Source organism: Canis aureus, chromosome 2 (assembly GCF_053574225.1).
Source record: "Canis aureus isolate CA01 chromosome 2, VMU_Caureus_v.1.0, whole genome shotgun sequence".
Classification (NCBI taxonomy): domain Eukaryota; kingdom Metazoa; phylum Chordata; class Mammalia; order Carnivora; family Canidae; genus Canis; species Canis aureus.
Window position 1 is genome coordinate 65,051,166 of NC_135612.1, and position 13,027 is coordinate 65,064,192.

The 13,027-nt window shown below is 42.5% G+C and overlaps 1 protein-coding gene across 2 annotated transcripts in view; it reads left to right on the forward strand.

The window, feature by feature from the left end:
- Positions 1-11,028, forward strand: part of TAPT1 (transmembrane anterior posterior transformation 1) — a 64,897-nt gene extending 53,869 nt beyond the window's left edge. For both annotated transcript variants that reach the window (XM_077877012.1, XM_077877017.1), the window contains 3 exons: positions 2,814-2,890; positions 6,267-6,427; positions 8,946-11,028. In XM_077877012.1, coding sequence (XP_077733138.1) covers positions 2,814-2,890; positions 6,267-6,427; positions 8,946-9,163 — 456 coding nt within the window. In that variant the 3' untranslated portion in view covers positions 9,164-11,028. The remainder of the gene's footprint in view (positions 1-2,813; positions 2,891-6,266; positions 6,428-8,945) is intronic.
- The last annotated feature ends 1,999 nt before the right edge of the window (positions 11,029-13,027 follow it).

Below are 13,027 nucleotides of genomic sequence, written 5' to 3' on the forward strand. Positions count from 1 at the left end.
TTTTACTATGAGATAGCTTTTTTCTGTGAGATAGCTGTCATGATAGAGTATTAAATGTATTATCAAGAAGTTTATTTCAGAAAGACTTTAAAAACTAAAGGTAAATAATTTGGAAGGAAATTTTGTCATTATTCATTTGGATTTTGAGCTGTTAATAGATAAGTAATTTTAACAAACATTTTATGTAATGGCTTTCCTAGCATGAGAGTACTCATTTTTGCTTATTCATTTGGCAAAGATTTTTCTTTTTGAACAGACATGGCTACTGGTAGGCATTGGTGTGATCATGTAAGCATGTATTAGTGGAAGTATAAGAAGTCAATCCAACATTTCTAGTTTGACAGTATTATGCTTTGATGTAGTAATTCTAGTTCTAGGAATTCATCCCAAGAAAATAGTTATAAAAAGCACATGATGAATTATAGGCAATATTATGCATTGCAGGGGCATTTATAATAATAAAAATTTGGAAAGAAATGAAATGGGTTAAATAAATTTTGGTGTGCTCCAATGAAGACATGGTCTCTGTCCATTATAGTTACTACTTTTTACAATTTTTCCAAAGTTTTCACAGTGAAAATTTTTACTGCTATGCTCAGAAAAAATATATATATACTTTGAATATTTTAATGAATTGCTTGGAACAGCCTTGTAAAAAGTTACTAGCCACATTGGGCTGTAATAATGTTAATTAAGATTTGCTGGCTGCACCTGTATTTGATTATGTTCCTCGTTGGCTACCTAGTCTCACATCAAAACAAATGCAACCATCTTTTTGCCAGTGGACATCTAGAGTTCTCCTGTAGATGCAAAGTGTCATGAAGTCAACTAAGAGATGTATAAAGAAATTGTAAGTGATGCCAGCTGTATCCTAGACCAGCTTGCCTGACCTTTTTTAGAGACCGGAAGATTAATAGATTTAATATTATGTAAATTTCATTGTGACTCTCCAGACAACCACATCCTAAATATTTTCTATAGTAACTTGTTTGTTACATAATAATATGGCTTTCTTTTGTTTGGGAAAAGGAGCTTCTAGAAGTTTTGGGAAAACAATACTTTAAAGAGTAAATTATTTTTAAGAGATTGATAAAATGTTAAATATTTCTACATTTGTTTCCTACAACTGGAAATGTGATACTTAGAATGTAAGGATACACCTAGGTTGCCTGATTTTTTATTTTTAAAAGTTTAGTTAATGATTAGATTTAAATATGGCCCTGCTTTGCCAAGTAATTGACTGTCTCGTAATTTATTTGCCAGAAAACTCTATTCGTAATTAGTATGGATTTTTTTAATTTAGTATTTTTAAAATTTTCTCCAGCCTTTGTTTTATTCCTGAAATGACTTTTTATGGCTGTTCTATCAAAAGATTTAAGCTTAACTGGTAATTGGTTAACGAAATGCTTCTGGAGTACCTCTTGCATTTTCAGAGGGGATCTTGCAGTTAGACAGTGATCCAGTGGGTTTTCTCCTGTAGCACTCTTCTCTCAGAGCTTCAAGTAACCTTGAACTTTGGCAGCCATCTAGGAGTCTTGAGGAATAGTCCATTAATAGTCTTTAATGCCCATGAGTGGCAGTGTTTCTCTCTAAATGTTACCTTATGTCCTAAAATGAATTCATATCCAGGAAAAGTAAATGATGCATTAAGGTCTCATGGAAATTACGCTTTAGACATATGTATTTTAAAATTCCCTAATAATATATTAGATAAAAGTGAAATCATTTAAGCCTTGAATGCAGCAGCTGGCTTGCCTTCATATTAATCAGTAAAATCCTAGGGCCACGTTAATATCCATCACAAACATTTGTCCAGCAGGTTGTCTCCTCAGTACAGCATGTGACAGAGATGAGGACTTCCACGTCAGTCCTCTCATAGGGACCTTTGTTGAACACGAGACAGTAGTTCTCTCTCCACCTAGTTATTCTTTCACTAAAAGCATTTGTAAAATGTTGTTTAAAACGTATCTTATGGTATTTATTTAAGACCCCTCAGTAGAGTTCCACTTGATGATAACCTAACCTTGCTGGATAAGGCCCCTTATTTTCCCAGACTTTGCATTTCTGTGTAGCAGCCCCTGGACCCTGATGTGTGGGTACATTATTAAGCTGAACCTGATGTATAAATATTTTCCGGTGACAGGCCCCACCAGATTTATTCAGCACACTTCCAAGGACAGTGCTGTTCCTCCTACATTTATGTGAGATAAGTAAGAAAACGTGTTTAACCATGACTATACCAAAGAGACCGAAAATTTTCATCTTTTAAATAATGAATTTTGTAATATTAGTTTTTTTAAAACAGTACAAAGCTCTTAAGGCTCCCTTTTCCCTCTTCCCCATTAGTCACTGTGGGTTCCTAAAAAGAGTCAAGGAAAGACCAAAAAAAAAAAAGCAAGAATAAGGGAAGTGCCCACCACATAATGCTAGCTCTGGTGGGGACAGATGCAGCAAGATGAATCTATTTGTATTTTCCAGAGTGATTTTTCATTTTCAAAATCAGCTGACTTGACTCTCTGTGAGGTACAACTACACGTGTCATTCACGAACCCAGATAGAGTGCCTGACCTCAGTGTCAGTGACAGCTGAACCGGGCATTAGCCATAGGCATCCTAGATTTGCCTACACAGAGGTTTTCACGTGCAGCCAAATATTCTCATATGAATTGACAAATCTAGAACTACTTGGATTTAGACAAAGCCCACAGGAGTGTGCCCAGAGTGTTGAAATCAGCATGGAGAAGTTTATATTTAAATATTAACTAATAACTCTGTGGTTGTGTGTTTTTGTTGTTTTTGTTTGTTTCTGGCTAGCTCATCAGAGTCGTAACAAGCTCAATCAAAGTGCAAGGAATTCTGTCTTATGCCTGTGTCGTACTCTTCTATTTTGGGTAAGATTAACAGTTCCTGAATATATTTTTGGTTATACCATAAAGCATATATGCAAGATGTAATGGAAGCTAGTAGCATCCAAGTCAGCCTGCACCCCTTCTTACTGTCCCAGGGCTCCCCTCACAGCACGTACCTCCAGGTGGGTTTGCAGTTTGGTGAGACTCCGTGATGTATGCTGCTTTTTGGTACCAGTGTAAATGGCACCTTAGGGTTGATTTTAATCTTTAGTAGAATCAGTTAAAGCTCTTGCTGCTTAGGATTTCAGTTGCTTTCCTTTTTCTTTCACAGTAAAATCTGCCATTACAATCAGACATTTTTCTGGGTTTAAAAACATCTTTAACTGAGTTGATCCATGGGGCTCTCCCCACCAAGGTTTTGCTCAGGTTCTAGGAGTTAGGCTGCCCCCCGTAGCCATCAGGCCTCTGTCCCTGCAGTGTCCCAAGCCATGTCATCAGTACCTTGATTGGTGGCTCTGGTTTGGGCCCGTAGGAAATTGTGTTGAGGCAGAGGGCCCAGGACTTGATTTCTCCTAGAGCCTGCCCCTTCTTCATATTGTGGGGACTGACTCACAGATTCTAAAGCCCAAGGAACCATATAGACTGACCTTGGGTTTTGACCTTAAAAACCTAAGACCCTCCTTCTGTGGTACAGATGCTCACACAGTGCTCCCACGTTCTTGGTTCATCAAGGGCTGTTGCTGTAATCGCTTCCATCTTTGTTTAACAAAGTATTCTTGTGTGTGTGTGTGTGTGTGTGTGTGTTTACTTAAACTAGGAAGTGAAGCATGTATATGCAACTTAGAAAAATCTTTGTTTAGTTATAGTTGTGTGTGTAATTCACCACAGTGGACGTGCTTTAATCTAAATGACTGAAAATTCGTGCCTCCCCACCCCGACACCTCATCACTGGTCCCCCTGTAGCCCACAGAAGCACAGCTGCTCACTGACCTTTCCACTCGACTAATTTCTCTCTCTGAGCCTCAAATCAGGGTAGTACCCGAGTGTCCCCTTCTTGAGAATCTTACCCAAACCACCTGGTCAGTGAAGCTGTCTCTATTCTCTCACCCCACCCAGCCCAGGACTCTCATTCCAGTGCAGATAGGTCAGAACTCAGTTGGGCCTCTTGGTACCTGGTGCTGTGCTTTTTCCCCATGGCCCAGTTCAGCCTCTTTCCCTGCAGACCTACTGTGGCTGGCAGCCTCCACCCGCCTCATATGTTCAGCCCTCCTCAGTGAGCACCCGTGGGTACAGGACCAGGGGCCCTGCCTTTGTGGCCCTGCAAGTCTAGTGGAAAAATAGGCAACAGCCAGAAAAGCAAATCTCCATAAAGTGACAGTTGGCAGTAAGCTTCAGGAAGAAAAATAGAGTAGTAGAAGGAGATGGCGAACAACAGAGGGGCCTGCCTCTGAGCCTCTCTGGTGAGCTGGTGTTTGGTGAAGACCAGATGGAGTGAGGGAGAGAGCCACGCAGATGCCTGGGAGGATGGCACGCGCAGTAGAGGCAACACAGGACAGGCCTGACAGGAGCAACAGTGGGGAGCCTGGGAGGCTGGAGTCCAGCAGTCCAGACAGAGCGTCACAAAGAGGACCCTGCAACCCCGGGAAGGGCTCAGGTTCCAGCTGAGGGGAGGAGGAACCCTGGAGGCTTCCAAGCCGAAAAGGCCAAGATCCAGCTGGCTCTTGGCCAGGACCACTCTGGCGGCTATGTGAAGGATAGGCTGGAGTGTAGCAGGAGGAGAAGCAGACCTTGGGCCAAGTCAGGAAGTGGTTATGGTCCTCCCTGGGAAAGAGGCCCATGGCCACCACTCTAGTGGTAGCAGTGGAGTGCTAACAATTTGTCATCTGGTATATATTTTGAAAGGGGAGCCAGACAGGACTTGCCAGTGAATGACTGGATGTGAGGTGTAAGGGAACCAGAGGAATCAAGTGTGATTGCAGAGTTTGGGACCCAAGCAGTTAGGGTAGTGGCATCGCCATATTATGATGGAGGAGCCTGTAAGAAACACACACGGGTGTGATTTTGTGTAATTTTCTGTTTTGCAAGGCTGCGTTGGAATCGAGTTCAGGCTTTAGTAAATTTGAAATCCCATTAGCCATCCCCAGTGCAAGGTCGGGGAAGCAAGGCAAAGTATGAGTAAGGAGTTGCAAGCAGAGTTGGGTCTGAGGGTAAATTGGGGGAGGAGGTTGCACGTGAGAATCCTTGGGCCGTTATCCAGGTGAGGTCCTCCCTGGATGTTTGCATTCTTAACTGGGGACAGTGAAGGAGACCTGTTTGCTTGACCTCTTCCTGACCCCCTCCTCAGACTCGCCCCCACTGACTCACAGATTCCTGTAATTGCCAAGATCTCATCTCAGCCATAAAGACAGCAGCTGCCTCTGCACTCACTGTAACACTGCCAGTGAGGTCCTTGCTGCTTTGTCCTGTAAGACCTCCCTTTGTGAGAAGATACTAACATGAAGAGTATTTTTTCAGGATTTTTTTGCCATATTTGTATCAAATACCTTAAAATATATACATTTGGTTCCCACAAATTCTACTTCTGGAACTGTAGCTATCTAGGCATTTATCTTAAGGAAATACAGATTTAGCCTAAGTTTTCTGAATTAGAAACTTTTAAATAGAAACAAAATATTAGAAATAACCCAAATATCCAGAAATTAAGGCCTTTGGGGGCCTTTGTTATAACAGCGTCCTTGAGGAACATTAACTGGTAAGGAAAATATTCATAATAATACGTAGTTATGTAAAACAACAATAGCATTTAATAGCAAAATTGGTTGACATCTCTGTGTGCCAAGAACTGTTCTGAGCACCAACTGGAGTCATCTCTGGATTACTGGTTAAGAAGTGCACTCAGGTCCACACAGGTTCGAAGAGATGAGTCAGGATTTGAACCCAGACACTTGGTGCCTAGAATCTGCCCTGGCCCCAAACTCCAGCCCCTACTGCTTTGTAAAATAGACCCCGTTTCCAGCAGTGGGAAAGTCGATAAAAGTCATCACAAAAACAACCAAAACATTGTATACCACATGTCACAGTGAGCAGTGCTGGAGGATGGAATTATAAGTTGTCTTGTTCACCTACATTTACTAAAGATATTTGTTTTGCGGTGAAAGAATAAATGTTAAATGATTTAGTACCAGGTAAAATTTCTAAGTGGTACAATTTCTTCTCGTCATGAGAACTAATGAATCGATCAAGCGTTTTCCCTTGTGGTAAAGAAGCGTCACGGGACACTTGCCCATTCCAGAAAACGGGGGCCTCTAGCTCCCGGGCCATGCACCTCCCCTGGCCCCAGGCCCTCTTATAAGAAGCGGGGGAGACAGCGTTTGCATTGATGGAGATGAATCCCAACCATGGTTGTTTCTGCTTGTAGGTTGATATCCCTGAAAGTACTTAATAGCATCGTGCTGTTGGGAAAATCATGCCAGTATGTGAAGGAGGCCAAGATGGAAGAGAAGCTATTTAATCCACCTCCAGCCAGTGCACCAGGCAAACCACCTAATAAATCACAGAACAAATGTAAACCCTCTCAAGGTATGTTTGGTTCCTCCCATCGCTTGTGTGAATCATTTAACAAAGAGTTAATGGTCTAAATTCTACCTGATAAAAAAAATCACTGGTGGATGTTTAGCAATGCTTTCAAGATTTGGTTTCACTTTGCTGAGTTGTCTTTAGCATATTTATTTTAGATCTCCTTGCAGAGACACATAACCCAGTGCTCTGAGCTTTTACATTTATTCATTGTCCAGGAGATGATTGTTGAACACCTATTACATGACAGACCCAGGAGTATAGCAACAGGGAAGAAAGGCAGTGCTGATTCTGACTTGGAGGGTGGGTGGAGAAAGTGAGGGGGCAGTCATACTGTAGAGAAGACTAAGGCCGGATGGATCTGAAAAGGGGAGTGTGACTGGGAGTCGGGAGCTCCCCCAGCCAAGGGGACAGCACCTTCCCAGGAGGAGCACCAGCAGCACATGCAAAGGCCGAGGGAGGAACCTGCTGGGTGTGTCGAGGGACTGCAGAGGTGCCATGGGAGAGGGACTGGAGAAGGAATCAGAGGCCACCCTGCTGCCTGTCGTGAGAACTATCTTTCACTGTGTGGGAGGGGTCTGTTTCAGGGTTTGGAGCAGAGACATGACCCAGCTGACATTTTAAAAGGATCATTCTCCAGCTTTGTGGAAAGAGGACTCAAGAGGAATGAGCGCAGAGGCGCAAGGGCCAGCGGGGAGGCTGCCTGGCTCAGAGCAGGGCTTAGTGGTGTGAATAGGAGAGCTGGCCAGATTCCGGAGAGACCTGGAAGAGCACAGGGTGTGCTGATGAGGCTTTACAGTGTGAGACCCAAGAAGTGAAGGATGATTCCAGAGCTGCTGGCCTGGAAGATTTGGAGGAAGAAGTGGGACACTGATGTCATTTTTGTCAGTAGATGGCAGTTCCCTATTGTCATGATTATCTGTTCACGTGACTTTTCATTTAAATGGTTTATTTTAAATATGTGGAGCTGCTGTGTGCCAGGTAATACACTCGATGCTAGAGATACAAAGGTAAATAAATTGTGCTTGCAGGGCCTCACAGACTGACGGAGGAGATAGCAAAAGTGGATAATCCAGACAGGAGAGTGAGTTGTAGACAGGCTTGGAGAGGACAGGAGAGGGCCCCTTCCTGGAGGTGGTGATGTCTGAACTGAATCTCAAAGAACAGAAGAAGTGGGTCCCAGTGAAGATGGGGGAGAGGACACTTCAGGAATGGACCAGCATGAGCTGAATCTGGAGGCCTGAAAAGCAGCCAGGGACGTAGCAGCTCAGTATTCTGGATGTGACTTTTGCTGTGGGAAGGGGCCAAGTCCAGACTGAAGGGAGGGCCACGCTCATGCGTGCTTCCTAGAGAGCCAAGAGTAAAAAGTCTTGTATGACCACTTGAAAATAGTTTTTTTCATAACAAAGAACATGCAAATACTCTTAGTAATATGGGGTTGCCTTCGTTTCAACTGGGTGATGGATAGTGGTCCACATGTGTTCTGTCTAGCTAGGCCCCTTGGACACTTTAACACGTGAGTACGTGTTTGTCATGGTGTCGGGGAGCCTTCAGTCTGACGGGCCGGGGAGATAAAGCTTTAAGTGCATGTCTCAGTTCAGGGCCATTGGATCCAGAGCCACATACTAAGTGCATTTTGGGCGAGTGTCTGAGTATCTGTATAGGGTGTTCTGGAGGGTAGGAGACCACAGACCAGACACCATCAGGAAGGTTTTGCAAGTCAGGTGGCTCAGGTTCAATTCAAGGATGAAAAGAAGAGCCGGCTCTCAGAACAGCATTGTGTTGGTTATGTTCTAGAAGAAGCAAAGGACAGCAGCGGGGTGAGGGCACAGGAAAAGAGACTCCGCGTGCATTGTCACTCGTGGGGGTGGTTTCTGCAGATGTGTACATGTGTCAGCACCCATCAGATGATTCATTTTAAGTATGTGTACTTGGCGTGATGTCATTTTTACCCTGATGAAGAATGTGCGGTTCAGGCCCCAACCCAGCTGTCCCGCAGATCAGGTTCCAGGATTCCCAGCACCCAAAGTAAACATTCAGGTTTTGTTGGTTGGTTGGTTTTTGCCTCTGTTTTGGACTTCCCAGAGGTGAAAGGCTAAGTCTTGCTCAGGCAACTACACAGAAGAGGTCGGATGCCCTACAGTCTGCTTGTCCCTGCCGTCCAGAGTATAGGAGCCAAGGCTAATTTTTCAGGCCACAGACATGTTTGGACTTGGCCGTGTAGGAGGGAGTTTGTTAAATGGGAGTCCTGATCTTTCCAAAATCAGGTAGTAGTGTTATCCATGTGACACAGTTCACATAACAGCCCTTCTATGAAATTTTAATTGAACAAACAAATGGCATAGCCACTGAGTTTCAACATAAACCATGGCCGCTTATATGCCGCGTGCTTTTTTGGTTGTCACTTGCTTTACTTAAAAGGATGGATGATGGACACTTTTTTCCATCCCACTCTTTTGGTAAACTTATTATAAGTCGGGGGGAAATTCTTTTCTGATTAGCTGGATCTGCTTTTCCACAGAAGAAAACCTGTCTGCTTCAGTTACCAGCCAGCCCGTTCATCCCAAGGAAAGCGTCGTACCGTTCCTTGTGGCGAGCAGTTCTGACCAGTTTCTGACGACTCCAGACGGCGATGAGAAGGACATAACGCAGGAGAGCTCTGAATTAAAGCACAGATCCTCGAAGAAAGATTTGTTAGAGGTGGACAGGTTCACAATCTGTGGAAACCGAATCGACTGAACTCCATGCCTCCCGTGCCCAAGATGCCGGGTCCCGGGCAGGAGGTGCAGAAAATGGCACTTAAATATTTATTTAAAAACTTAAATTATTAATGGAAAGCGAATCTTAGTATCTTTCTTCCAGTGATGGAGTCTGGCTGCAGGTTGGGTCACAGAACCTCGGCGGCCTCCAGCCTGGACTCTGGGGACCTGCCGGGCAGGAGGAGCCCCTCGTGCGTGGCCGGGAGCAGTCACTTCCAGGCCCGCGATGCAGCGTCAGCACCACCCTGCTCGTCCGTCTGCGCTTCCGGAACATCGAGGCCTCTCAGTACAAGGATGTACCTGGAAAACTGTGAAGCTTTTACCACATTACCTTTCCAGTCCCATACTGTTTCCACAAACAGTTTTCAAACTGTACTTCATCTGCCAAAGCATTAAAAAGAAAAATGGTAATTAAACTTAAGTCAAGATAAATGTTCTTACCACCAGAATAATCCTTGAAGATGTGTCTGAATTAATCAGAATAAAAGGCTACCTAAAATAATTCATGATGAATAGTAGCATTTTATAGGGAAAAAACCCCTAAGCTGGTTTGTTTATTTAAAAAATATTCATTTAATGAAGGTGGTTATGCATCACGGAGAAAATGTTTCATAATTTTTCAGTTTACTCTTTAAAGCAAAATGTGAGCTGTGTATTGTTCAATTGCAACGGATAAAATAGAAATACCCTTACAAAAGGCACTTTTATACTGAAAAAGAGCAGTGTTAACTTTTAATGTATAGTTAACGGGTTTCGCTTTAAAACTAATTGCTTCATAAATTGTTGCAGTTCAAAGGATGTGTTGAAGGGGCTGAAGAATTTGTTGGTGTACAAAATCCAAAGGTGTCAACTTTAACAGAGTTTTTAAAGTGACAGCTTTAAATATTCTGAACGATTTGGGCAGCGTCTTGCTTGGGCTTGCAAAAGGCGTGAGCCCTGCTGACAGGAGTGTCCAGGGGTGTTCCCAAGCTGGGGACAGGCGGCCGTGTCTCTGGGGTGTGTGTGTGGAGATGTGTGTATGGACACTGGGAACAGGAACGAAAAGGTGCTTTTGGGTTTTGAGATTTATTCTGTTTAATTACTAGTTTGTGGCCTGCATCATAGGACAAGTCATTTCCCATCACAGTTTTATCTTGAGAAAACTTTCTGCACTTTTATAAAAATTTTACAGTGTCTCATTTCAAAATGTGCAGATGTTACTGTTAACAGTCATTTCCTTTGATGTTTCCATGTTGAAGTTCGGCTCTTGTGCTGATACTTTGGGTATATGACATGCAAAAGGTAAATTTTAGGGGCTTCATCTCTTTCCTGGGTGAAATACAAAGCACGCTTTAATGTTTTGGCTTCTTTGGCCTCCATAGAAGTACAGAAGTAAATCTTAACGTTTTGCACTAACTAAAGAAATCTGAAGGTAATGTTCACTTAGGGTAAAAGGAAATCTTACCTAAATGCTTTTGTGAAACCAGGAAGTATTTTAAGTTAAAAATGAAAAGATTTGTGTTTTGTGTATGTTTCAATGAAGCCCCATCATAGAATTATTCTTCTATCCATCTCTTCGCCACCAAAAGGAACGGAATCCACGTGAATGGACTAGTTTGGGGAAAACTTTGCCAAACGTAGCCCTGATCAGAGCAAGAATATGATTTGGGTTTATCTTTCAATTCAGCTTGAATTATCCTGTTGTTATTGTGCTGTCATTTTCAGAAGATTTCATTTCCTTTGCAGAACCTATTGGGAGTTCGGAATGATGTTCATTTCTTCTGTTAAAATGGCATTCAGTACTAATTTTATAAGTGCATCTTGTGTGAAACTCAATAAATTCAATTTTGTAATCTTTTTTAAAAAGGTCACTGAATTTATTTTAATAATGTTTACTGTTACATTTGCTGGAGTAAATACCCACTCTGTAATAAGAATTTTACTTCTAATTTACAAGTGACAAGACTGTTTAATATGACTTCTTCTCTTAGTCTTAATGGTAGCAAAATGTTGGATTTTTGTCCTGGGGTGGAAAAGGCTAGTACTTGATCATAGAACATTTCATATCTATCAGCCAATGGATGTACAGGTGTTTTGAATCTCACACAGTGTGTTTTTCACATCTGAGAGTCAAGTTCAAGACAGTACTCTGCTTTTTAAAATTAAGGCACAACTTAGGTCAGACTCTAATTTGCTTTATCATTTAAACAGTATAAACCCCAAGGGTCATTCAGGAGTTTATCCAAATTTTCTTTGTACGTTGTACTTCTGTACCTTGGCCAGCATTCAGACTGTACATTCATTATATGTATACATGGAAGAAACGTGTTGTAGTTAGATCCCCAAAACATTTCTGCCACTCCTGATAACTAGCAGAGGAGGGTATAAATTCACAAAATAATTTAAAATCACTACATTTTGATATGTTTCAGATTTATATCTATTCCTCCAACAGGGATTTATGAATCATTTTATGTGTCTGGGGCTTTTCTAGATGCTGGAATCAGCAATGAACCAAGCTCCAGCCCTTCTGGAAGGACCAACAGTAAGCAACTCAGTGAAATAACATCCCCTCCAGACACATTGCCTAATGACCATAAAACCTGGTCTGAAACAAATATGGTTCTTTAACATTTTATAGAAATCTTACTTTTTTCCCGTGTTTTTTTTTTTTTTTGAAGATTTTATGTATTTATTCATGAGAGACACACAGAGAGGCAGAGACACAGGCAGAGGGAGAAGCAGGCTCCATGCAGGGAGCCCAGTGTGGGACTCGATCCCAGGACCCCAGGATCGGGCCCTGAGCTGAAGGCAGACGCTCAACCGCTGAGCCACCCAGCGGTTGTATTTTTGTAAAATAAAAGAATTATGTAGCAGTTTCACAGTACTTCTATAAAATAGAAATAGGATTTTTTTTTTTTTTTTTTTTACACTACAGAGTGCCAGTTGTCCACCAAACTCTGTTCTGTTCTGTACACAGAGTTGCAGCCAAGCACATAAGCTGCCTTGGCAGTTCAGAACTACATCTCTGAGTCCTTGCTCTTCCTTCTGGGCTAGTGACATTTCTACCAAGGGATGGAAGTCAGAAGGATATATGCCATTATGGATCCCCTTCCACCCTCTCTTCCCTTCCCACCAACTGGAACCCAAAGAAGGTGTGACTTTGCCCCAACCATGCAGGTAAATGCTGTGCCCACAGGATGGCAGAGCCACAGAGGTGCGGATCCTGGGTCCTTGAATGCCTCTCGAGCAGAGTTGCCTATCGATGAGGGACACTCAGCTTAGACTATACATGAGAGAGGAATAAACACCTTTGTATCATAGCTACTAAATCTAGAGGGTCTATATTACAGCCCAAATTGATACACTAAGAAATCTGGAAGGGTCTACTTAGAGATCTTTAGATAAATGAGGTGTTTGACCTCTAAAACATACTCGTGAAAACACTCCATTCTCATACGTACTCTTCGTAAGGAAAAGATAAAGATGATTATGTCCCACTCATTCGGAGGTCAGATTCCCAGCACCCTTGGCCATCTTGAACTGAACCTTAAATTTGCTCATAAATGGCAAAGTCATGTTTGTTCGTGTTCTCTGCTGACCAGATGCGCCTTTCCCCTTATCGCTCAGGAAATTGTGTGCAGAAAGAGTGGATCATGGATATAATCAAAGAGCACAGAGAAGTGGAAGCAAAGAAGTTAATACATCAAAAGAGCAGCAAAAATATAGTCATCTGGGGCCAGATTGAGGCAAATGATTCTGAGCAAGTGATTGCTCAAAATATCCCTGTGTTAGTGTTCAGTATGATATGTGGCATTGGTGAGTGCCTGAGACATCTAGGATGGTTTAGGTCATGTTTAATCTG